Here is a 27,046-nt window from a genome sequence, read left to right as displayed (position 1 = left end):
AAATATCAAATCCTCAATATATAACCACAGAGATATACACATATATACTATGTATCACACCAAGCACATTACCAGAACAGAACTGTGTGACTACTGCTGAGCTTCCATTTGTCTCATACGTTTACCAAGAAACAAGTTGTTAGGATTTCCAGAAAGTTCTACTCTATTTCAAGCATTCAAAAGATTTTGAGAGACCAATTTCTCTGATGTGTTCCCATTATTCTCAGCACTGAGAACTTTAAGAAATGAAACTTTTTGTTTTTGTGACTAAATGAGAGCTGTAACACTAGGATCATTTCAAAAGCTGGTCCAGCAGGGGTATTTCAGAATAATAAGTCCAACTGGCATCTTTATACACTTTTTTTTTCTTTTTTTTTTTTTTTTTTCCTTTTTACCTTTTGGGCATAACAGTGTATTATCTAAGCAAGAACTATAGGCTTGAGCCCATACATTTTAAAGTTTACTATTTCAAATCAGAACTAGTGTAATTTTAAGAAAGCAGGTAATTTCAGTGTCTCAGAGATCAAAGTAAATAGATGGTTTCATGAAAGGGTCAGCTGAAAGTACCCGGCATGCAGTAGCTGACAAAAGATTAAAATGCAATCACATGAAAAAGCCACAACTTGAAAGAAATCATGCATTCTTGAAAAGATACTTAATACTAATAGATGACATACTTTTACTTGAGTTTGGATCATCTATCCTCATGACTCATTACGTATTTGAGTACATCAATTATATCATAAATAATTTATATCATTACAATGTTCTGTGGTTTAATCCATTTAAAACTGTTTTAGACAGATGAGGGTCTTACATGTGTCTCACACATCTCAACAGGCTGGGACCCTAGAAGTGCAAAAAACCTCCTTATTAACAAGTATTTATACCTTTTCATATAATTAAATTCATTCAAAAGATATCAAAGCATACTGCAAATTCAAGTAACCACTAGCATCTCCAATTCACAGACAAGGTATCTGAAGCAGAAAGGTTAACATCTTTGCCCAAACTCAAAGCAAGTCACCGCAATCACTGTGCTTCTCTCCAGATTCTCAGCCAACTCCTGGAACATAATAGAAAACCTAACAAACACGGAGCTTGCAGGAAACATTCTCTTAACATACAGCATGATCACAAACACTGAAAGGCTGGTTGACATTTTCAAAGCTGCAAAGGGAATTTGGATGCCGCCAATTCTCATTAACTTTAATGGGAACTGGGCATCCAAATCTCTTAGGCAGTTTTACAAATCCCACCACAAATGACCATTTAGGTGGTAAGTATTAAATGGTATTGCCTGCCAGGCACCTTTATCTTAGGGAGTTATGTAAAACGAAGCTCCATTGTTTTCTTCCTGGTGGAATAGTATGGGAGCTAAATGAAGTGTCTCACTTGTGGCTTACAGAGAAGCAATTTTTCATGCCACTTGCAAGGTGCAGTTCAAATGGTTCCTTTAGAGTATCACCAGGAAAGATAGGACAAAGAAAACACATCGGAAAACAATCACTGCTCAGAGATAAAAAGTAAATTCACTGTAAGTTGGTGCGTATTTCTGAGCAAATACTTCTGAAATACACAGGCTTTTTATTTCACTTTTAATAGGAATATTTGGCATTATCAGAGTACTATATTTCTCACCTATTCATCTTTTACTTTCTATATGCCCATCTTTCTGACTAACACCTTGGCATTCAAACAAGTACTATGCTCAAAAATAAAAAAAAAATAAAACCTGTATAAATGACAGAGTGTTCAACCATGAACACATTGTCTTTTATGAATATTATAATCACAGAATCAATAAGCCTACAAAGAAAAAACAGGACACAAAACGTGTTTTGTCATTTCTGACGAAGTTATAAAAACAACAGACATTCAATATGCCAAGTGTTCTTCAATCCTTCATAATCATAGCCTTATTGAAGTGAGGACAAAAAGGGTCTAATTGCATAGGAGCAATCTCAATGTAATAGGTTATACACCCAGGCACTGCTGCACAATACAACAAAAACAACGTTCCCTGTGTATAGCAGAATGTCATCTCTCATTTTCAGGCAATTACCTTCTTTCTTGTCAACAGTTTTAATAACCTCCATCATCTCTAAAAGACTTTTGCTTCAGTTAAATAATTTTCAGCTTTTTAATATGCAAATGTGCTTGTTCATATGCATGGGTGAAGTGGCGCTGCTACTTGAAATGTGTCAGTACATTGTGGAGCACCTGCACCTCGGGGAAGCTTGATTTAATTGACACCTAATACTATTCATTATTCCACTTAGTGAGCAACTCCTATTAGTCACCTGTAGGTTTTCCTATAAGCAGTGCTTTGGCCACCAATGAAAATATGAATATTTCTATAAATAGAATGGCCATATTTAGTAAAGGGGGTTCACTACTGGTGAGGCTGGAACATCATCTCATCGGCAATATTTCTTAGGATTCTCCCTTCTTCCCCCCAAAAAAACTTTTCTTGACTCTGGTGGAAGTCAAGAGTAACTCCTATTTGAAAAATATTTCATGTGTTAAGTACTGGCACTTGAATCCTATAACTATATTAAAAGAACATTGTCATAACTCTGCAAAAGGGAACAGGGAAAAGGACTCAAGGTGGGTGGGTTTTATTGCTGTATACACTGTTTTCTTAAAGTGTGATCCGAGTTGGATGATTCCAATGCCTGCTTTACATGATCTGAATGTAATCACTGGCTGTGCAAAGAAATGCTGAATATGTGTTATTAATTGAATATTCCCGTAATAAATATTTACCATTGTAGTTTAGTTTAACCTTATCCAGCTAATAGCCAATTTTGCTCAATTGTGAAGCATGTGCAACAAAATCTTTAAATTGCCACATGAAATAATTACATTGAATATGGGATTCTCGGTCTTTACTGATATGAATGTGATGAATATATGCTATAAATGGATACAGTTTAAGACTCTCATTGTTCTTTTATTGCTGTATTACAACTCGGTCATAGTGCACCGTATGTGCTGAGTTGATGATATCGGGGCTGTTTCTTTACCACATGGTCTGTAACCTTATTGTTCAGGCCACATTTCTTCCCAGCATTAATGCATTTGTTAGTCCCAGAAGGCTTAAACTACAGATGTTTAACATCCTGCTTATGGACAGATCATCTGGAATATGAACTGAGAAATCTATACGACTTATTAGTATATGTTATGAGTGTAACAGAGATTTAATAGTCTGCTCAAACCAGATTAGTGAAACCGTTTCTTACAAAAAGGCAACTTCTTAATATAGGCACATGTAAAAATGAAAAATTAAGACATTTTTTTGACTAAAATATGATTTTTGTCAGAAGAATTTGGCACTAATTAATGCTGTTTACATAATAGTGCATGTAACATTAATTACAGCTTTCAGCATGTTAACTGCAAACCTTTTTATTTTTTTCTGTGCACACAGATTTACCAGCATGGTAGAAATCAGAGCCCTTTTGAGGGCTTTTCTGCAGTGTATTCAAAGTGATCATAAATCAAGCCTAGAATTCAAAGACAGTTAAGGACATAGGCAGTAAAAAAGACTGAGTAATGCTCACCCAGAACTCCAATCATTTTTAAACTAAGTGGGGAGAACAGTGGTCAACTAGGCGATTGTTGGTATCCCCCAAAATGTAATCTCCAAGCTGAAGAATGGCAGCTGGCAGAACAGCTGGTGAATAGGATTAATGTCAGAAGAAAGAAATAAAACTCAACATATGTCCAAGCCTGCGGTGCTGGGACTGAGCATGATTGTACCCCGACGGATACCATGTGTACAGCTGGAAAGTGCCACTGTGCCATGCTTCTCTACCCCACAAGGTCATTTCTAAGAAGTACAGCTAATATCGGAACAGTGAACTGAACTTTTCCTTGAGAACTCTGACTGACTAAGAAAGGAACAAACAAGCTTCATCACGCAAATATTCTGGGCTACTTTAGCTCACGCTGGGTGGTTTTTTACAATACAATCTCGACTAAAAAAGCAGATTAGTATTAAAACTGACAGATTGCACTAATGTAAATATAATTTTAGAGCTATTTAAACCTTTTAATCTCATCTCTTTCAGATTTCCACGTTCATTTAAGGTTTAAACAAGACCCAAAAGCACAAGTTTAATAAAGTAAATAATTTAATTTCATATCACTTAGATATTTTACTGAAAATAATTTTCTATTATCTGCTTAGTCAGAATATGCCTAAGAAAGGAGATCAACATGACACTAGCCATAAGTCATATTTATAATTCGAAATGTTTGCTAGTAAAGATATTTCAGCTCATGTTTTAGCATTTTTTTTGTTGTTTTGCTTTTTGTTTGTTTGCTTGTTTGTTTTTTTAAACTGTAACAGTGTAGTTGCTGGAATTGGTTACAGTGAAGAACAGTAAACATACAAAAATTCCTAACTGCTGAGAAAGGCCCAAGTATTTTTAGAAGTTTGAAAAGAACAAATTCTGTGCAGTCACTTTTTTTCTACTAGTAGCATGGAACAGATCCTATCTGCTAGATAGCAATGTTCACACACAATCAGAGTCTCTGCCACAATTGTGTGCAGTGAGAAAGAGCACAAATGGTTAACATAAGTTCCATTCTGTGCCTAATGTCTTTTTTGAATACAGTGCTTTTGGGTACCTTGTAATTTGAATAGGGGGAGAAAAAAAAGTACATTCTCAAATCCAGGTTACTTTTGAAAATCCTGGCTTCAGCTACAGCCCCTAGAACTTCAAAACATCTGTTTGGTGAAAATGAAAAAATTCTTCACCTGAAAGAAGTCTTGTCTCTTTTCCTTTCTTTTCTTTCCTGTCTTTTTATTTTCTCATCTTTTTTCCTTTTTTTTTTTCCCCCCTTCCTTTTGTTTTTTCATTTCTTTTCCTTTCTGGCAACACAGTAGGAAATGTGGAGTGGCATAATATCCCACATTCTCTTACCAGAAGAAAAGACACATGCATCTCAAAGGATGCAAGCACACAGTGCTACCTTGTTACCTTAAAATGGAGTATCCAACTGGTGCTCCATCTGTCAGCTGCAAGACAGCAACAGGTAGCCAGAGGTAATATTTTATTCCTCATACTAAATTGACTTCACTGAGGAGAGTAACTGCATTGTTTGTGACTTAAACAAAATAGTTGAAGAAGCAGCAGCCAACTCTAGTGACTTGCTCAGCTTAGAAATACATTTTTCTGCCTTGTAGAGAGACACTGGTTCATGTTTCACTGACACAAATCATCCGTATCTCTTGCTACGGGAAGAGATATATATATATTTAAAAAAAAACCAAAAAAGTACAGAGGAGCAAAACCTTGATTTTACCTGAGCCAGTTTGAAACCAGTAAACAGCAATGGCCACAACTGCTATTGATGTGTAAACAGCGTAATTACAACCTGAATTTCCACTGAAATGCTTATTTATTTATTAGATGCCTATATAATGCTCACATAATTTAGTGGTGATGTTTCAGTTCTAGTGGTATGTTCCAGACAGAACCAGAGGCCTTGTATTCTTTAAGTAGATTTAATCCCTACATAACCCCACCAGTGGCCTCATCTTGTGTCAGCTACGCCAGTATGTACTGATATAATTTGTATCTAGGACTTTCCTAATGTGTGTTCAGCCTCTCAATGAAGGTACTTCACAATTTGTGTTCCATCACTTCCTTGAAATGTCTCTATAGCCTAGTCTTTGTGTTTGTTTGGAAATACCAACCCATTTTTCCCAAGTTGTCCCATTTTTCAAAACAAGGCCAATAACGAAAGTGGAAAAATTTGATACAAAGATAATAAACGCATAATGTCCATTATGTTCTCTCACCCTGATGAATGACTCCCTTAGTAGCCAAAAAGCTTTAATTTCTCCTCACACGTTTGCATTTCTAACAAAGGCAAAACTTCTACAGTGATTTTGACTTGCCTTCCAAAAGTTCTGAAGGTCTCTTATGTTAAGGTCCAAATGTCTAAATGAGATAGTAAATTTTAGATATTTTTCATCATATAAAATTATTCCATTCTATTTTAAGACAGTCTTAAACCTAAGTAAGAATCTCCAGCAGCACTCATCTAATGTCATTCCATAATGGCAAAAATGTTTTTGTTTGCACTCACATAAAAGAGAAAGAAAAGCACATTGCTTATTAATAACTACTGAATTGTTTAAGAGGATTTTTAAGATACAAGTTAAAAGAATTTCATAATTTCAATTTCTCCTTTTCATTTAATAGTAGACATTCATTAGGACCCACACACTGTAATAAATTATAATAATTTCAAACAAGAATTAAATTACTAGGTACCTAGTGAAAGAGCCATTTTTTCTTAGGTACCCTGTAATCTAACTGTCAGATTTAAAATCTATTCCCAATCAACTCTTCACAACATTCACATTTATTCATCTATGCTAAATTAATAAAAGGTGTGAATAATACTGACAAAATTGATCATTATTGTTCATGTAGATTTAGAAAATTATAAGGTTATCTAAAATATAAAAGGAATTGAGGGAAACTATTACAGTTCTTATAAATAAATTCGTCCTATGCTATATATTTTTTTTTAATCAGGAAAAATCTTCAATGAGAATTTATTTAGAGTGACTTGCAAAGCTATTTAATAAATTGCACATTTCAGAATAGAATGCTTTTTTATTTCAAAAACTATTAAAAGTTGATGATGACTCTAATGCAACCTGAGAGTTCACCCAAAATCTTAAAAAGTAATGCTGAAATACCAGAACCACTGCCCAATGTCAGACTGAACACAGACTTTCTAAAGGTTGATCCTCAGAGATGCTAAGCACCTTGCCCAAGGTCCTGAGAGAGCTCAGCTAATGCCAAAGTAAATGAGAATCGAGGTCACTCAGGATCTCCTGGAATCCAGATCTGAGTGCAGCAATTCTGAAAAGCAGGGCGAGCATCCCTCTCCTTGTATAAACAGATAGAAAAGGGGACAGCGTTCTCCAAGGAATTAAAGGTATTGCACAATCCTCTCTCCTTATACACGGACTTAGCAGCCACCAGAAGCAACCACTGGCTCTTATTACAGCTCTACATAAAGCCAAAGACAATGTCTATATTAGACTACTCTGTCCTTTGCACGTTTGCAGTAATTCCTACCATCTAACCTCACTGACCCTCTCCCCCCTGACAGGGATCCCTGCAGATAAAGTAAAGCATGTCAACATCTGTTCCCATTCACACCGATTTTAATTTACAAAAAGAGCTTTGCTATTTTCAGAACAGGCTCCAGAGCACAATGACAGATTTAAGGCCTTTAATGGGGTTGCGTTTTGAGTGTGTCAGCGTTTCGTACTCACCAGGACTTGATTCTAAGGGGTTGCACCAAAGGAAGCTGCGGGGGGCTTTGGAGTCACAGCAAGGGTGTTCTTCTCACTATGGCACTATTTACCTATAAACCAGCCAACAAAGTTTTAATGTCCTTAACGAACCTCTGTGTTTGCTGCTTTGACCAAAAAGCAGAGCTCTGGAGCACCAAGGACACAATGTCCTCTCTTCCCATTTTCATTCTGTGTTTTCCATCTACCACTACACCCCTTGCCGAAACTCAGGGCATGTTACTGATGGTGAGTTATGCAAACTGCTTCGCCATCACTTAGCTCTGTCCTTACTGACTTTTGAACCCTCCTGATTTTCGCAAAAGCAAAGCTAGGCCAAAGCTGTGTGTGCTTTGTTTCATTTTGCAGAAATAAAAATAAGAAGCAAAACACTCTTTTATCTCTCCTGCTCTACCACATTACAAATTTCACAATAACTAACAATCATTATTCTAAAGTCTTTTTTTAAACTGAGATGTATTTATAGATTATCCTTGTTGTAAATCTAAAGAATTTACTCATCCTTCTGCTAAGTTACAGAGCCAACAGACTGTGAAGATCACAGTTGTACAAAAACAATTCGCAAAGTTTCAGAGAATTTATGGTGACTCAAAATAAATGTTTCCGTCTCCTCAAGAGCTCTCTCTCTCTCTTTTTTTTTTTTTTTTTTTTTTTTTTTTTAAGATATACAATATGAAGAACAACTTGGAGAAACAATGCACAAGTTGTGTTGTAATCACATAACAGCTAAGACATGAGCAGCTGAGCAGAAGGAAGATGGGCAGTGGAATGCCATACAGTAATCAGCACTGTTGACTAATCAGAATTTGAGACACTAGAAGGTAATAAGGGTATTATAAAGAATGGCTTATTGAAGGAGCAGCTGTTTATGTGTAGCTCACTGTTTAAATGAGTTCCACTAGATTGCCATGGTATGTTTTGGTGGAAATGTTTTACTCAAAAAATAAAAAATAAAAAGGAGGGAAAAAAAAGATATTATATCAGCAACCGCAAGCACAAAGAAGCAAATATCTGGATAACATGAGCATAACCACGTTTGTTGTAGCAGTTTTCTAGGTACTGGGAACCTCTAGAAAATGGCATAAATTCAGTGGCCCTGCAAGTTACAAAAGAATATTCATTACTTAGGCAAAGCCTAAATGTCATCTTTGTTAGCCTCCACCACTGAGTGTTGTTGCCATGGGCACAAGAGCTGAGGTGGTTATGAAGGGTAATAGACAAAGAGGAAAAAAACAAGGGAAAGTATAACTAAAAACAACTACAGAGCCACTTCAAGACTGTTATATTGGCACCAGCAGCCAAGAAACACAATAAATAAATTCAACCTCATTTACAAAACAACTCGATTTTAATATCCCTCCAAATAAACATAATAATAAAATTGTGCTATGATCTCAACTAGGAAAATCCAATTAAATTATGTTAAAAGACCAAAAATAGAAACAATATTCACAACGACACCAGTGAAAGCAGACGACTCACCAGAATGCTCAGACAATAACCGTGTTGTTCAGATCTATTTGCCATAGGGCCGCTCAACAGTTTTTGTTTGCTTGTTTGTTTCCAGAAACCAACTTAGAGTTTTGGTTTTAAAAACATCTTTGAACTGCTGGGAGCAGGAAGAGACTGCCTTGGAGTAGTGGAAATTTATCATAATCCATTATTTAAAATATTCTACTTGGACAGCAATGGCTTGGTAATATTTAAAAGCAGTCAGCAAGCAGTGGAAACTCTGGTATCTTTTGTAACAGTTCACATGTCAAACTGGCAAAGTGCCCACAGCGTACGGCAGAAAAATCTATTTAATGTCTGCCCCACAAGGCGACATGAGGCTTGATTGGCAGAAAGCAGAGAGTGGCTTTTGATCATGTGTCCTAACAAGCAGTTCCAGCTCCTGTCTCTTCGGCTGAGCGGCTCCACATTACCTATTCAAACAGAAGTGACAGGCCACTGCACTACTCTTTGGCTCTAGTCTCACGCAGTGGGAGCTATGCTGGAGACAGAGCCACTGATTAAATATATCACTTTTTCAAGACAAGCAGGTTGTCTGAATCAAAGTTGGACAGAATAGACTCAACATTATTAAAAGAGGATATAAAACCGGAGCTGAGTGATGTTAGGCCAGTTTGTACAGCCTCAGGGATTCACAGACTGACAAGGGGAATAAGGAACAGCAGAACTTATAAAGCAGGGTCAGAAATTAGCTGTGACATCTTGGCCATTTTCCCATCACTTCAGGGCCACTGTGTTTCAAGTCCTGTAGTCTCTTCTTGGCCTTTTTTTCATGATTTACTGGGCTTGGAGGGGGAGGGGGAGACAAAACCATCAACTACAGAAAGTTGCAAACTGTGGTTTGACAATAAAAAATAAAATATTAGCCGTGCTTCACCACCTAATGTACAGTCTTTGCTAATTAGATTGGGCCTTTTTCCTTGTATTCTCATCAGCCAAATTATTGTCATCAAATAATTTGTTGATACAGCACTGGATACTCTTGCTAAAAGGAATAACTGAAATCTGGGGGAAATGACTGAAAGGAGATGCTTATTACATGGCCTTATTAGTTCATTAACGAATTGCTTTGATTTTTGAGGTTATATGTCTGGCCACTGTCTGTTGTGTTATCAGATACACAGGCACTGAAAGGCAACAGACACGATACGTTGTCTACTCATTCAGCGTATCTGTTGTTCACAGGAACAGCACAGCAGCAAGAGATAGACTGAAACGTGGAGGAACCCATGCTCCAGCTACATGTTTAATTCCTTGCGTAACTGAAGATATAATAAAACCCATTAATAAAGCTGCAACAACCACATTTAAACAGCTAAAAACACCAGCAGTCCACAGAGGAAACTGAAGCAAAGGAAGCTTATTTTAATTAGTAATGCATGCATATGCCAGATCTATAAAATTACTTCAGGGCTACTCAAAGTTCTATTGAAAATAATAAAATTATGATGCAAGATCTAGACAGATTTTGTTCAGACAAAAAATCCTACTCCTGCAGTAATTCCACTGAAATTAATAGAGTCACCTTAGGAATAAAAGTGGTTCAATATTTATTTTTCACTATGGCAAGTTCTTCTGACATTTTAACAAACCTCTGCCCAATGTGTTAGTTTTTGTTTCACTGTAAATATTTAAAAGTAATCTGCTTGTTACATATTTAAGATACGATAAGGAGCGCTAAGACCTATGCAGAGAACCAGAGGTATTTTAAACATCAAAAACACAGGTAAATTTGAAGAGAAAGTAGAAAGAGCAGAACCCTGTCTGCATGCATATCCCCTAGTACATACAACATCACTACAAATGCAAGCAGAATTCAATCTTAAGGTGTTAGACTAACAAGAAATTCACTGCAGGGCTCTCCAATTTTTTGATGCCCTTGCAGGCTCTCCATCCTGGAGTGTTCAGAGTTCCTCCAGATGGGGGAAAGAGCCTGCTTGCTTCAACATTTTCAAACAAATAAAAGACAGAAGAGCATTCAAGATGTGTTTTTTTTTTAGGTTCAGTGAAGATCATGATTCACTCTAGAAGGTGATGTCACATCAGTTCTTTAAGAAAAGTAAGCAGGCAGCAGTGCATTATCGCTTCACGCCAAAATATGGCAAACGGTTATGTAAAGCATTAAGTAAAGCAGTTAATAAAAAGGAAGATGAAAATAAACAGGCATTCATAAATAGGGCACTGTGCCCAGGAACTCTGGGCACCTATGTAAGTAAAGCTAAAAATATATTATGATTAATAAAAGAAAACAGCTATTAGACACATTCTGAAATGCTACGCTGTAGAACAAGACATTTTGGCATGGTTTTACTGACTGGCAGCCCACGTTAAAGGAGGACCTGAGACTGCAACAGAATGGGTGCTGCTAGTCAGGACAGAGCAATGCTAACAGGAGCTATCTGCGGATGTTTACACAGGACTTGTCCTCACGACTGTGTTTAACAAGGGCTACTGTACTCTTTTTTTCATGAATCTCACAATCTGAACTCTAGCAGCACAAGCACTTCTTTATGTTATTGAAGACATTCCAGAGAAGGAGAATTTTGACACGTGTAACTATTAACTCTTGCTTTAGTTTGGAGATCAACATGCCAATGAGCAAATAAGGAAGATGCCTAAATATAAACGAGGATTAAAAGGATTCATCACAATCCAAAATACACTTATGAATCATAGAAACGTAGCTCAGAACACAGAATTATGTTTTGTTCCTGATTTTTACTTGCTCTCTTCAGCTACAGACTGGGAAGTGAGAGCACCCGTGCAGGGCCAGAACTTGAATTACACGCGCAAGTCTCACTAAGCCATGGTTTGGACCTGCCACTTCTGAAGCTCAAGTCAAACCCCTCCTGGCTTTAAGGGTACTAGATCAGTCATACAGTGCAGAACCGCAGAACCTTAAAATAAACCACGTTTGAGACTATACCCAGAGTGCTGGATCCAACTCTGGGTTCCCCAGTACAACGCATACTGGAGAGAGTGCTGCATAGGGCCACGAAGACGAGCAAGTGATCAGAGCATCCCTTACACGAGGAGAAACTGGACAAGCTGTGAGTGTTTAGCCAGGAAAAGAGCATGCTCCGAGGGATCTTACCAATGTCTATGAATGCCTGATGGCAGGAGTAAAGAAGATGGACCCAAACTCTTCTCAGCAGTGCCCAGTAAGAGGCCAAGAGACAATGGGCACAAACAGAAATACAGGATATTCCTTTTAAACATAAGAAAAACCTTTCTTACTGCAAAAGCGATCAAACATTGAACAGGTTGGCAGAGAGGCCATGGTATTTCGATCCATGGAGATACTCCAAAGCTGATGGGATGTGGCCCTGAGCAACCTGCAGTAGGCGATGCTGCTCTGAGTGGGACCTGGACCCACCTTCCTTCCTCAGCTGTCCTCTGGTTCTCCCACTCTGGGAAATGCCAGCGGGGTTTCCCCCTGTCTCTGTGGGGTTTCACCCTTTCTCTGGGTGCAGGAACATGCATACATTGCCACTGAAGTGATCACAAGAGGGAACTTTCACAGATCAGCCAACATACTTCAAAAAAGAAAGCTGCTTTTAATGACAGCATCCTAAATTTTATTATGCTGAACGGAGCAGTTCTTACGAAATTCTTACATTTACTCTTTTTACAAAAAATGGTAAATTCAAAATCTAATTTCCTCCCTCACATTATAAAACACTCTAGATCTCTATTTTCGTAAGTTCCAATTTTTCCCATTAGAAATTTCAGGGAAAATAAAGGCATCTAAAAATACTGAAATGGTATAAAGTATTATTTTAAATGGACAACTTTTTTTTTCTTTTTCTTCTAACACTTACTTGCATTTAATATTACACAGAAGTAACACTGACATTGAATGGATTTAGTCTCCTTACCATAATATTTGTTTGAGGTTAATTAGCATGGCTAAAGGATAATCTTAGGAACTGTTTATTGTTTCCACCAGAGGCAGGTTTCCCTCATGGAAGTGGCATCTTGGAGTTGGAGTTGCAGATACAGAGATGAGAGCAGGCGCGCTCTCTGGTAGATGAACGAGACAGCCTGAACATCTATCTGTCTTGTGCAGACAGATAGCAAGTGCCTCTGTCTCTCTTATGGCAACCAAATAAAGTTGTCAAAATTATTTTTAAGTAATGATAAGGTATCTAAACCAAATACAGTATAGGAAAATAAAAAAATATATCAGCATTTAAAATGTATATGCTGCTGAGCATTTTTACTGTCATTTCTTTAAGAAAAGCAGATCTAATTAGCTGTATCTCTAAAGTGCATACCTAGCATTTTTATTATGTATTATAACATTTTGCTTAGAGTTGACATTTTTATTCTGACAAGCACTGTCTGGAGAGCTCTCAATAAATAATACATTTACACTTTTCAGTAAATAAGCACTGGACACAAATCGTTATCCTTACTTACAGCTGCCCCTCTCTAATAGTGCTTTTACAAGTAAGGTGACTATTCAGTCTAATGCAATACTCTCAGTGCTGGAAAGAAATTTTCATTCATTACCCCAGTCACAAGCACTTAAAGCACTTTTAGACCTGGCTGCAAAACAGCAGGAATGGCAAAGTAAATAAGACTAACTAAAACTAAAGTTCATCACCAAAGAAATCTGAGGTCATTCACCCTCCAGAACTTGAAAAGACAATGACATACAAGATTGGCCATATCCGAGTCCTACCTTTTCCTTATTTTTATTTTTTTTATGTTTACCTTGGCAACATAAAGAAGGGAAGCATTGCCATCTAGTCCCTACTGTTAATCTGATGACTAGAAAAGTAGTTCAATTCCTATTTTAAAGCATGATCTGATCATAACACCTGTGTCACAGTACATCAGAAACCAATGAAGTCTGAATTTATTTATCCACTGCCAAGATCACGCATCTGAAGCAACTTGCCATATTATTACAGCTATTTAATCGCTTGCATTCTTCATCACAGAGCCTGATGTTATTTGTACCCATTCATATTGGGCTTGCCTTTCTTATGGTCCAGAGGAAAAAATTGTCTCTTAGCTGTTTCTTTATGTCGTCATGATTCTCATAACATACAAAGAGCGTAAAAATAGCAGAACTTACACCACATCTTAAAAGGAGACAAAAAGGTAGATAAGCGTACTGTAGAAAGTATGTATAAAATGTAAACGAGACAACTTATCACACAGTAAAAATAAATAAATAATTAAATAATGTCCAGGATTGAGAGGTACAGTGGGATTAAAGAAAAAGACGAGATGAGTCCTGAAGGACATTGGAAAATACAATCACTGGGGAGAAAATGGTTGTAATGGCCAGCAGATGCTGGCACTGAGAAGATCCCAGCCTGTTTCAGTTTAATCTGTTCCTGTCTACAAAAACAGCTTGTAACTCAAGTTCAGAGACAATGAGGAAATGCTGAAAGTCCATCTGTACTAATGAAAATGATTTTACTCATCTCAGATACTTAGGGTAGAATGACTTAGGGCTAATGAAATGGGAACATCTAAAATTGGTGATAGAAAACATGCCCAAAAATACTTTAAACATGCCCAAAAATACTTTAGAGAGTTAGAAGTTAGCTAAAAGGGACATCCCAATCTTCAACATTGAGACCTGGATTTCAGACTCTCTCCACATTAGGTTTCAAGCTATAATCAGTTCTGTGAATTAGCAAAAGCAACAGTTTTGTAGAGATGAAGAGGTACAAATCTTCAACAAGAAAACAACCTGTACCAGGAAACAGAACTTCCATAAAAGTAGAATCTTAACAAAATGCCATAAATCTTATATATAGATACTGCCAGATAGCAACCAAGGTTTCTTTTTGCCTGACCGGTCCACATGCAGCTATCTCCACTAGACTTCAAGCAGATCTTGTTTTAAAAAATACTACCATCAAACTCACCATGTTTTTGTTAATGATCCTGAATTAAGACTCCAAACTGAAGGGACATGAAAACTGTAATAGCTTTTAGCAAAAAAGATGGTCTCCATCATCTACTGATTTACTCATACAGATCTCATTACCATATTACCTATGTAAAAGCCTGCTCTGTTCCCATTTCTGTGTCACAATCAAATTTTGTGAATAAAGAAAACCAAAGGGGAACTTTCAAATGTAGCATGAGACATGCTGAAAAATGCTGAAGAATTATTATACTGAATCCACACACAGTCTGTAATTAATGACCAGGTACTCAAATGCTACAGCACTGAGCAGGACTACGTTGTAGACAGCCAGATAATACAAGTGAAGGTGGAAAGATGACATGTTCCAATTTCTTAAATAAAATCTGTGATATAACATTTAATCATGAACCAGTACTCTGAAAGACTTGAAGGATATAAGACAGGACATAATCAAAAATGCATATATTCTCACTTACCTAGAAGGATAAATAACAATATGAGACAAATTATTAATGACCAGATAGTGTGAGATTACACAAGCTGTATCTGCCTTTGGAAGAAAAAGTGACCTAAACATACGTTGGGTTATAAATGTCATTAAAGCAAGTTCCTTGAAGTTATTTCTGCTTCAAACAAGAATGAATTTTTGATTGAAAAAGCAAGCAACTCAGATAGAAAGGAAGTAGGCTGCCTCATCTTTTAGTTACCAGGGAACTAACCTTAGAAACCACTTTCTTTGCAGTAATGTTGCTAAATTACTTTAACCTATTAAGGCATTGAAATTAGCAACACATTTCAATAAATGAACTACTAGAAATCTTTAAATCCATAAAGCTTCCCTAAATATTACATGAACAAAGGAATATATTTTTTTCTAAAACAGAAGCACAAATTGTGTGAAAAAGGAGTGACAAGTGTGATTTTACAAACATCGCTGAATGAGAAGAGAGAGAGGGAGTTGCATCTAATTATATGGTAGAGAGGTAAGCAAAAGCAGCCGTTTAGGGAAATGTGCCGCATCTCCCTCCTCTAACCCAGTCTGACTCATCCATTCATTGCATGGGCTTTGGGGCAGGGACCTTCTGAAAGCATGTTTGGAGCTTAACAGAAGAATTCCTGGGCCCCAGTCAGGACCTGGCTGCTGCTACACACAGCTTCTGACAAAAAAAATCAAGTTAAGCAGTATGCATTGCATTTCTCTATATACATACCCAATTGCAAAATTGCTAACCAAATATAATTTTTAAGAACTAAAGAAGAAAAAAGAAGCATAATGAGCCTGGTACCAAGAAGATATGGCAAGGTTTTCCAAAGGAGATGAAAGGACTTTGAAGAAGGTGTATTTTTTTTCACATCTAAAGGGTTTGTTTCTAGCTGAGAGGAATCCCTGTTGCCACTTCACAGTATTTCAGTATTTCATAGGTAATACAAAAAAAAAAATAGAACGGTAATAGTAATTTATCACCAAAAAATAGAGCATACACACACACACACACACATATAATGATTCATTTGAATAATCCTAATACAAAATCCCAGGAACACTGTTAAAACCCTGAAACAAACAACAAAAAAATATCTCTAGGCACCAAGAGAACTGGATAATAAAGACAGAGGTTTATAAATGCCAGGTGCATTAGGACAACCAGGGACTATGCCTTCTTCAGTGGAAAGCATGGTTGTAGATCATACCTCAAGACAGATAATTTGAATTAAATCAACAGAAATTCTGAAAAACTTTTAAAAATATTAATGGACCACAAGAGCTCACTTCTAGACCTGGTCCACAGAAGAGAACTGACACATAAAGCCCTCGAAGATTACATGCTTCAAAGTATACGAGAAAACAAGAGTACATGCCTGAACTCAGTCTGTTCTGAGCTACAGGAGGCTTAAAACAAAAAATACAAAATTGAAACTCTTCATTCAATTAATATGATAGAGCACAGAAAGGTTCTGATTGAAAATAAAAAAACCTGCATAAAATGACAGCCCAAATGGTTTATCGATATTCAGTTATAAAACTCAGTATGTGATAGGGTTGTTTTTTTTTTATTATTTCTCGGTGAAGTCAACTGGAAATGTGTACATATTTGTGTGTGAGAAACAGGAGCATACTGTCCTTACTGACATGACAAATATTTTTTGGGGAAATGTCAATCTAGTTAAAGTCAATATAAAAGAGATCCTTCAATTATTATTCACTAATGAAGCTCAAAGGAGGAAAAAAAAGAAGAAAAAAAAAAAAAGCAGCACAGGAAAACAAAAAAAAAGAAGAAACCACTACTACAGAGTACTGTAGCAAGGTTTTCCCTATTGCATATAAAATGAATATTACATATGAATCCTTAATTTTTAATTTAGCCACCTTCAGACGTATTATGTATCTGTGTGAGTTACATATTTCCATCCATGGAGAGACAGTACAAACAGGTGCACATGACACAGAATAGATGGGAATTTATGAATATACTGCTCTTTATATAGATGTTCATTATTCCAACATGCATACGTAAATATCTTTGATCTCTCTGAATGTTCAACTATGGTCTTCAAGGAGGAAACAAGAATGGGAAGCAGTTTATAAAAAGCTTGTGCTAGAATTCTGAGCTGAGCTTGGTTGAAAAATGATACTGTATACATTGCACAGAATCAAGGTCAAAAGTGAATTAGGAATCCAGGCCCTGAGTAACGAGGGCTTAGCACTTAGCAGAAATTACATGCCCAGTTTCCAGCCCAGAAGTGCCAGCTGACCTGCCAACCTAGCATTCCAGATCTGAAAGGGGGAAATCTGCTCTCCTAGCTACAGACAAGATATGTACTACTAATTATTGCTCGTAGAGGCTTATGATGAAGTACAGTGGGATAGTTGTCTGGAAGCCAATTCTTAGTCTAGAGTCCAGGCAGCTTGGCGATGTAAATCTGTCATGCAAAAGTAATATAAGCAATATTCTGAAAGAAACATCTTTCACTGAAGGTGTATAGAAAGGGAGAGCAGCAGTCTGACCATACTACCTCACTCATCATTTGAATCTGTAAAGATTTTACTGCTGGATACTTCCAAGGAAATAAACCAGCAAAACAATCATTCTTCTTACAGAAAAACTCAGAAGATAAATATATTGAAGTTATCCAAGAGGCTTTAGAGCCTAGTGTTGTTGATTAAATTAGACACCTGTTCATTTCTGACCTCTTCTATCTTACGAGAACACATGTCAGCAAAGTCTTTACATACTCAAATTAACCCTAAATATTTGTAGCATTTTTTTTCTTATGGTTAGAATTTTCTCATCAATTTTCTCATTTCCAAATCACTACAAATTAGGATATGTGAATGTTTTAATGTACGAAGCATGAAAATACTGGACCGTGAAGTCAAAAAATGTTGTTTATCCTGTGATGTAGGCAGTTTTCATTCAAACTACAAATAATGCTGGAAACTGACCTAACATATATTCAACCCTGTATGAGGCGCTCATGTTCACAAGACATGACACTGGCTGAAGCACTATTATTAAAGAGAGATTAAAACAGCTGTACATTATGCTGAAGCACTCACTCTTTCCTTTACAAACAGACGGTCCTGGATTACAAGCAGCACTTGACCATTTAAATCACTACAACAACCAGATTTAACCAGCTGGGCCATATTCTCTTAGGCAATGCCTGCTGACCTCCTCAGTCACAGCTGCTCAGATGAAATTCTCATTAGACAACTTATTTTCAGAAGCTAAAGGACCCTGATTAAATATATCTTTTTAGACACAATAAAGTCTTTCAGTACGTATTCCTTTTTCCAATATTACAAGCTACAGCAGAGATCACAAGCAGAATATACAAGCATAAGAGATACCTAGCACTTGAAGGTGTACTGCAAAATATTTACGTATTTGACACCAGCGATTCATATTACTCAAATTCAGATGCTATAGATGGACTAGAAAGTTCCACTAATTACTGTGAAAGAGACTTGTTACCGTACTCGCATAGAGGTTAGAGCAGATGACTGGAATTCTTGACTTCTTTATTCCACTTCTAACTGTACAATTAACTTGACATACGACCTCATGTTAGCCCATTTCCCACAGCTACATCGATATTCATGGAGCTCCTCCCTGTAAAATGCTAACACAAACTAGGCATTTATTCAAAGGAGTGATACAGGATTTCAAGCCCCACAAAATTTACGCAGTATTATACAGCAGGAATAGATATTTGTTCCCCATTACCTTCATTAAATCAATTATATTATGTTATCTATTTGCTCTAAAAATCAGCAGGTGTTTTTCAATTTGGGTAAGCAATTCTGTGACACATCAAGACACCATACCATTTAAAGAAGAGAACCCCAGATGAACCCATTTTAAATGATAGGTGTTGAAGAGCATCATATATGATATATGTGCAATTAGGCTATTAATTAGCTAGTTTAAAATAGACTGTTAGATGGCAAAAACATATTCATAAGTTCAGACCTCATTTCTCCAACTGACTCAGTGCAGAGTCAGTTGCAGCACCCAGTCACAACAAAGATTAGAATCTTAAAACATGAATTATTTTTAAAATGTTAGTTTATGCAAATCAAACAAGTATGGAGAGCTTGCTTCTTTTTAATTCAGAGAAACTTCTAAATACTGAAATAAGTATTCAAATCTGTGACAAGAATTTTGGTATTTCTATCTACACAAAACTTTAAAACCACTCTATTACCTAAGCATAAAATTCTGAAGACTTTCCAATCTTTCTATTATTTTTTTTTCCACATTAGCTTATACAGTACCAGTCAGACTTTCAATAATTATCTGGAGCGATGTTTTCTACTGAAAATACTTGACAGATTTAAAAGAACTTCACATGTAGACACAGTCAATTACCTTTGAATTTACAGAATTTAGAATAGTTTTCCAGTATGTAGTGGCCCAAAAGAGGCAGGACTACTTTATAGATCAGAAATGACCTTTACGTCACAGCTGCTGAGATTACACAGCACGGAAGGCTTAGACTTAGTGAGAGGGACCCCTTTGCTGTGCACATACCTCTCTTAAATCATCTAGCATATACTAATACTAAGGAAGTGCAGAAAACTCTCAATGAAAATAAGCTACAAAATGCTTGAATTCTTACTATAATCCTCTTTTTAAACCTTTTGATGCACATTTTTATTAGCACACCATTCAGTGCACCCCTGGAGAAGTTTTAGCAGTGGTGTCACTATAATCAACAGCAACTTGTATACACCCTCAGCAAAGTATGAGCCAAGACCTTTGATTAGCATGGAGTGTTGAACGACTGTTACTGACTGTAAAAAAACAACTTTGCCAAAGTAACATTTAAAATAGTTTTCCCAGTCTAACCACCAAATCTAAGAAAGCAATTTTTAAAAGAGTGATCTTTACAGCTGAAAACAGACAGATGGTAGTAAAGAATCTGGGACGTTCTCTCTTTAGAGATGTTTCACCAGCTTCAGAAAGGACACCTATAGAACACATTTATCTATGTGCTGGCATTTAACAATTGTGCCAAGAAATTTGAAAGCATACTTCCATCCCTACATGACTTCATTCCATATTTAAACATATTATTGTTTCAGTATCAAGTAGTGAAATCTACTTCACCAAGTGAAGCCAACGGATCCTAACATGCACCATGTGAAGGCTGTGACCAGATCACGAAGCTGAGGATAGCTGAGATTATACTGAACTCATTCATATTTCAAAGAAAAAAAAAAGAGATCACACAGTGCCAGTGCTTTGCAGATCTATTACACTACTAATATTCCTCCTGGGATATTTCTAATGCCACAAAACAACACTGGCAAAATAACAGAATCCCCGCAGATGCCTTAGTATCTGTATATCTATTTCAGAGCTTTTTGCTTCCACACCTTCCCTGGTTCAAACTCATGTACAAACTCACAGACCATAAGATATTCTTGCAGAAGTAAATAAGACTTCATTCTACTTGACATGGTGAGAGAATTTCATGTTGGGCCCTGACCTTGTGCACACATATGCTGATGAACTCATTCTCCAATTTGGTTTAGTATCTACCAAAAAAAGCATCTTAGCAAAGTTGATGAGAATATCGGAATAAGGACTGAATATATAAACTGCCTTGCAGCTCCAAGGTTTGTCCTCATTTTTCTCTCACTCTTTTAACAGATGTAACAATATCTGAGCAGACTGTAAAAAAAAAATAAAAAATAAAAATAAAAACATTTCTTCGGCTGCAGATCTAGATATATAGGTCAGAACACTTAAAGCTGTTTCCCATTCTCCTGGCCACAGATATAGGGTCATTCAGGTGATAAAAGACAAGAATTTCTAAGGCACAATAAAACAGTTCATGTTTTTTTCATTTCTATTGTTTAAAATAAACATTTGTCTTTGAAAGAAAAAGAACAAATACCACTGAAAAACATCCCTCACAACTCTACAACCAGTTAAGAATTCATCATAACCTCTCAAGTAAGTGTTTTTATCTAAACCAACATTCTTGCTTCTACTTACAGACAACCAACACAATTTAGAAAGTTTTATAAAACAGACATATTTGTCTAAAATCCCTAATGGATCTCAAACTACCATTGCCATGGTAACCTGTGAATAACTTTATCCTAGTCTTTGCCAATTATGCAGTTTTCTGGCTCTTGATACCCAACACATTCCTTATGCCATAAAATTTGTAGGGGGTGGGGAAACTGTATCAGTCTTATCCAACACATACCCTCTTGCTCAGTCCTGGTCATTTCTTCTAGTTTCTTCTGCTTCAGTGTGTCCACCACATCTGCAAGGCTTCCTTTGCGGCGCTCTGGTGTTCCAAAATTAACACTGGTCATTAGCTCACTGCGGTCACGACTTCCTTCGTCGGGCTTGTGTGGTGAGGTAGAGGTATTTCGGAAGGAATATAGGGAACATAACTTATTACTCTCTGATTCCTGCAAAGAAACAACAAAATATAAGCTACTCTCTTACATCAGAAGGATCTTAAACAGGTTGCAGTTGAAAGCAGTATTATTAGTTTGTCACACTAACGATGCTGTATATATCCTCCATTTTCTAAAACATGCATTATGATTTGAATTTTGCAGTCTCGGTGCTTGACAGGAATCTCTTTTTCCTTAAGGCCACTCTTCTCCAGGCTTCTGCCTATTGTATTACATACCTGAGATACTTATCAAGGATTTTGCTTGTCAGAAACAAGCCACTTCAACATTTTTTCAATGAACGTGTTCAGATTTTGCAGTTTTCTTTAGTGTCTTAAGTAAGGGCATTACAGAAAGCACTGAGAAAGAAAACACAGGCAAGGACAAATAATTTTTGGATGGATCCTATGCTAACAGAAAACAACAAAATTTAAAATTTCAAGAAGAGTTAGGGAATGACTGAAAAGCAAGGAAAATCATTTGAATATACTTAACAGTTAAACAAGGCTGGTGGTATGTGTCCATCTGTGCTCATTTACTCCTCTTTAGATCATATACTCTTCTTAAGAATGAAGGCTATATTGGTTCTAATATACAAAATTAGATGTTATTTTCCAGACTAATATGGACAAGAGTGAAAAAACAGATGAGTTTGTGACAGAATAAGTAACGTATGCTGCAGCAGGACTACATGCATCAGAAAATGTATTTTATGGCCAAAAATAGAAGGAAATTACATAGCCAAAAAAAAAGAGAAGGAAAACAGGTTCACCTCCCTTTACAACAGATAACATAGTATTTGAGCTATAAAGCAAAAAAAAAAAAGCATAAGAAAAGCATAAAAAAGGAACCAGTAATGGCCAAGTCTCATCAGTTTTGCAATATCACTGAATAGTTGAGCCCTACGTGAACTTCTCTGCCTCAGACTCCTTATCCTCCCAACCACAGGCATTTGCTGCATCTCTGCTTCCACTCTTTCAGCTAAAAAAAGCACAAGTTCTTCAATTTGCCCTTAAAAACTCTACCACGGGAATTTCTCACACAGTTCTCTTTCCAAAATTATTCTAATTACCATTTTTAACGATATCAGACAAGGAATGCTAAAGAACTTGGGTAAAAAGCCATCAGACTTTTTTGTTTATAGAAAGCCTAGTATTGTCAGTGGATATATTCAATGTCCTAAAACAGACTTTCATTGAAATTAAAGACTAATAATAATAGCAGCAATATATTTAAGAATTAAGAGACAAATTAATAGTTCTATCAAAAATCATTCTCCCAACACATATAGTTCTATAGAAACGAAAATATTCTTATTCCTCTATGAGCTGAGAATACCCATCTACAGAGCGCTGAAGAAACATGTGTTGGGAAAAGTCCCAGGTGAAACAAGGTCTGAAGAAAGATGGACTAGAAAGAATTAACCATTGGCAATAATGACATACATAAATCTTTGCTTCAGTCTTGAACAGATTATGAAGTGGCTGTGCAATATAGCAGAAGGAGCTCACGAACAATGAGCAAGTGTGGTAACTAAGGGCTGCGGACTGCACAGAAGGCGGTGGTGACAAATCGTCATCAAGCACAGCAGTATATGATCAGCACAGCACTATTATTGCTGTTCAGGAAGGAGGAAGTATTTGCTAGTGATGTTGAAAACGCATTTATTCGCTAAAACAAAAAACTGGAAGACTACGCTGTAGTATCTGAGCAGTAGCAGCACTCTTGTCAAAACAGCAGTAGTGAAAGAAAGCACATAACCCCAGACAGAGAGGTGACATGGAACAAAATCTTTAACTTAATTTTTTCAGCTGTCAAGCATTAAAGATTTTTTCATCCCATCCACTTGTATTCATTAAAAACTCAGATATCACACAGAACAATGATAGCTTAGATGACTTGGTACAGAGCTCAATTTATTTAGTTGCCCTTCGAAAAGGAAGGTTTAATTTCAATAATGCAAGGTAGTTTTTGGAAACTATTCTTAAACCTTATTCTAAGTTACAGTGGAGATGAAAAAAGCATCTTCTAACATTTTTCAAATATAAAACTTGAATTTTCTATAATGTGTTTCCTCAATGAAGAATTAACACCATATAACACGGCATTTTATGCCTCTGAAGACTACAGCATAAGAGCATCTTAGTAATTTGAAAGGACTTTGTTCTCAGGAAACCAACATCCTCTTACAGTACATGAAGCATATCCATCAGGCTCAATGGAGTTTTTTAATCATGCTCTCACTGAGGAACACTAAATCCATTGTTTAGGCTAGAGAAAGGAAGATAAGGCTACTCTGTGGAGCAAGTAGAATTGACTGAATGTTCTTCCTCCTGAAAACCTATCCTCTCTCTGATCTGGATGCATACACGGTGCAGCACAATGTTCCTTCATTGATAATGCACGACTCTCCAAACCCTGCCTCCATTAGGAAGCACACATACACTTTTTCTTGCCCCAAAGACTGAAATGTCCCTAATGAAGATGAGTCAAGTTTAAACTCCATGAAAATAATGAACATTTACGGAATTGAGGCCAAATGATAATCTCTGAAAGAAGGAGGATCTGCTCAACTAACAATATATTATATTGTCACTTTTGTGGGTAATTAAAATGTAGAGTACAAAAATATATAAAAGAAAGGCAAAAGGTCTCCCTGCTATTTTCTGTTCTGTTTGGCTCTGCAGCTGTAGCATTGGGATCACTAAATGGCTGTTATATTTGAGGTGTATGAAGTGAATTGGCACTCCTAAGAAACCCAGCAAGGATGACTTTGAGCCCCATTTTTTCTGAAATCAGAAATGGTTAAAAAAGAGTGGCAGGTGATTTTAACAGAAGAACTGCACAAACTGAAAGTCATTCAAGGGTTTAAATGGGCAAATGGAAAAACTGTAGACCAGTCCAGTGTAAATACTTTATCTAATAATAGTGAAACTCAGCTAGAAAAATATAAATCAGCTGCATGCACAAGTATCTACAAGAAACAAAACAATTCCCATGTATTCTATGATTCTAGATAAATTTGTGAAAAATCTACAAATAAAATGTAGCAAAAATGAAACATTAAAAAGGCTTCAGAAGGAATTTTATAGCTACCCAATCAGAATAGATACTCCTGTGTATCTACTGTTGGCAGCTTTCTTTGTTATTCCAATCACATGAGCAGGTTATACTAATTTCACATTCACAGCAAACCAGACATACCACAAAACGACAGGGCAATTTCCATTATATTGTCTCTAAATAGGTGACCCTGTAGGTGTTACTGCAACTTCCCATTTGTTCAACATCAAATAAAAGTTACAGCAAAGTTATGAAGGATTTTAATTTCCTTGGTGAATCAAATAATCTTTCGTGGATCAACTTATGCCCCAGCACTCACGTGCATGACCAAAAGTGCAACCATTACATACATAAGATCTACATCTTATGGCCTGGCTATCACAAATTCATCCCAATGGACACTGAAAAGCAGCATACCTCCTAATGTACCTGGAAAAACATCCCTATGGCCCAGGAATCCTCAGAAAAGAGACTAGTAGATTGTATATGTTGTCTGGGAGTAGCTCTTCTCCACAAGCTGTTTATTGCTTCTTGTACTTTAATGCAAAAAGTACTATCACTAGAAAATTGGGAATCCAGAACAGAAAAGGACAGCTATGCTTATTACCATAGAATACGAAAATAAATTCATGGTTAGGAAAGGAGAACCTGAGTTGTTTGGCTTTTGTTTATTTGTTAATATGAAGGATTCTGTAACAGAAGAGATCCTATTCTTGAGAAGCTTAATGAAGCCACCTTTTACATAATGAGACTGCTCCATTTCTTTTGACCTGAAGCTTGGAAAGAAAGGATGCTACCAAAGGTGTTTTTCATACGTGTGTTTTTGTTTTATTTTTTCCCAAAAGCACAGAAGAAGAGGTACAGCTAAGTAAAATGTCTAGCCAATATCAACTTGAATGCTTTCTTTTTGCAAAACCCAGCAAAGCAATCCATCTGCACATATGAAAATTCTCCATACAAGTCCACTCTTAGCATAAGTGATGACAGGAAAATAGGTCAGAAAATATCTGATTGATATGAATATCCGCTTAAATTACCTGGACATAATCTGGTGCCCAGATTCATCCTATATCTACATAAGACACTAGACAACTGGGACATCCTTGTATTCTCTGTTTAAAATCCATGTACTGCTACTAAAAGTCTTTTTAAATCTGAAATTGAAATGCTATCTTCAGATCATGACAGTACCGTTGAAAGGTGCATTTTCTGAGGTATGCTATTCTTACTGATTTCTGTGATTCCTATGTTAGGAGAGGTAAAATGCAAAATACAATAAAATAAGGTAAATAGCAAACATGCTACCTATGGATAAAATAATTACCACACAACATTTTTCACCCAACATTGATGAAATTCATTCACAGCAAACACTATGTTTTTTTTCCTGACTACATTAGAATTAACTTAATTTCCAAACAAAAAATAAAACTATATTGACATATTAATAAAGTGGCAGTATCAAAAGAATATACCCTGCTGAAGCAAGAAGCATATTTTACTTCCAATAAGAAAGAAACACATAGAAAATAAAGAAATTTAAGAAAAGGACATGTTTGTAAAATGTTGAGTTTAGTCCTAAAAAAGTGTTGTTCTTGGCAGAAGTATCACTTACTACAGATAGCGTAGCAAAGTGGGTTCTTCTCAGCTTGATCCAAAGTGACATCTGCTGTGGATTGCTCAGGGTCCCATACCTTTGCTAGACTTATAAAATTATCCTCTCACTCACAAAGTTATTGGGTAATTGTAGAACAACAGTTTATGCCCATACCAGAATACACAGGGGTATTGCAAAGGGTTTTCACCCACCACAGTGGTGGCATTTCAGGACTAACCCTTAATAACTGACAACTAAAAAAATATATAAATAAAAAAAAATAAAAATTAAAACAGATTATGGTAGCATAAATTTGACTGTTTACAAAAAAAAAAAAAAAAAAAAAAAAAACCTATGATGATTTTATATCTTAGGCTTTCTTCTATGCCTTGTTGTGTCAAATTTAAGTATGTGTCAAGTCGAAAACACATTTATTTGCAAGGATGACTAAAATTGAAAATCTTGCTGTCCAGTATTTTAAGCCAGAAACTCAGCCTGAACCACTATTCCAGCTGCTTACTATTCAGCAGGGACAAAATTGAGTCTATTTTTGAAATGTGGGTTTTTAATATCAAGGTAGATAAAGGACATTCTTCCTGTATACATTTTCTTGCCAGCCTATTAGCCCAGACAAAATTTTATTATGGAACATCCAACCCACTGTCCTCAGTGTTTTGACAAAATGTCCTTATTATAACA

The 27,046-nt window shown here is 36.3% G+C and overlaps 1 protein-coding gene across 22 annotated transcripts in view; it reads right to left on the bottom strand.

The window, feature by feature from the left end:
* Window positions 1–27,046, bottom strand: part of SOX6 (SRY-box transcription factor 6) — a 380,857-nt gene that overhangs the window by 196,931 nt on the left and 156,880 nt on the right. For all 22 annotated transcript variants that reach the window (XM_072039305.1, XM_072039316.1, XM_021273352.4 and 19 more), the window contains one exon: window positions 21,489–21,699. In XM_072039305.1, coding sequence (XP_071895406.1) covers window positions 21,489–21,699 — 211 coding nt within the window. The remainder of the gene's footprint in view (window positions 1–21,488; window positions 21,700–27,046) is intronic.

Source organism: Anas platyrhynchos, chromosome 5 (assembly GCF_047663525.1).
Source record: "Anas platyrhynchos isolate ZD024472 breed Pekin duck chromosome 5, IASCAAS_PekinDuck_T2T, whole genome shotgun sequence".
NCBI lineage: Eukaryota > Metazoa > Chordata > Aves > Anseriformes > Anatidae > Anas > Anas platyrhynchos.
The sequence above is the reverse complement of the archived record's forward strand: the minus strand, read 5'-3'. Positions and strand labels throughout refer to the sequence as shown.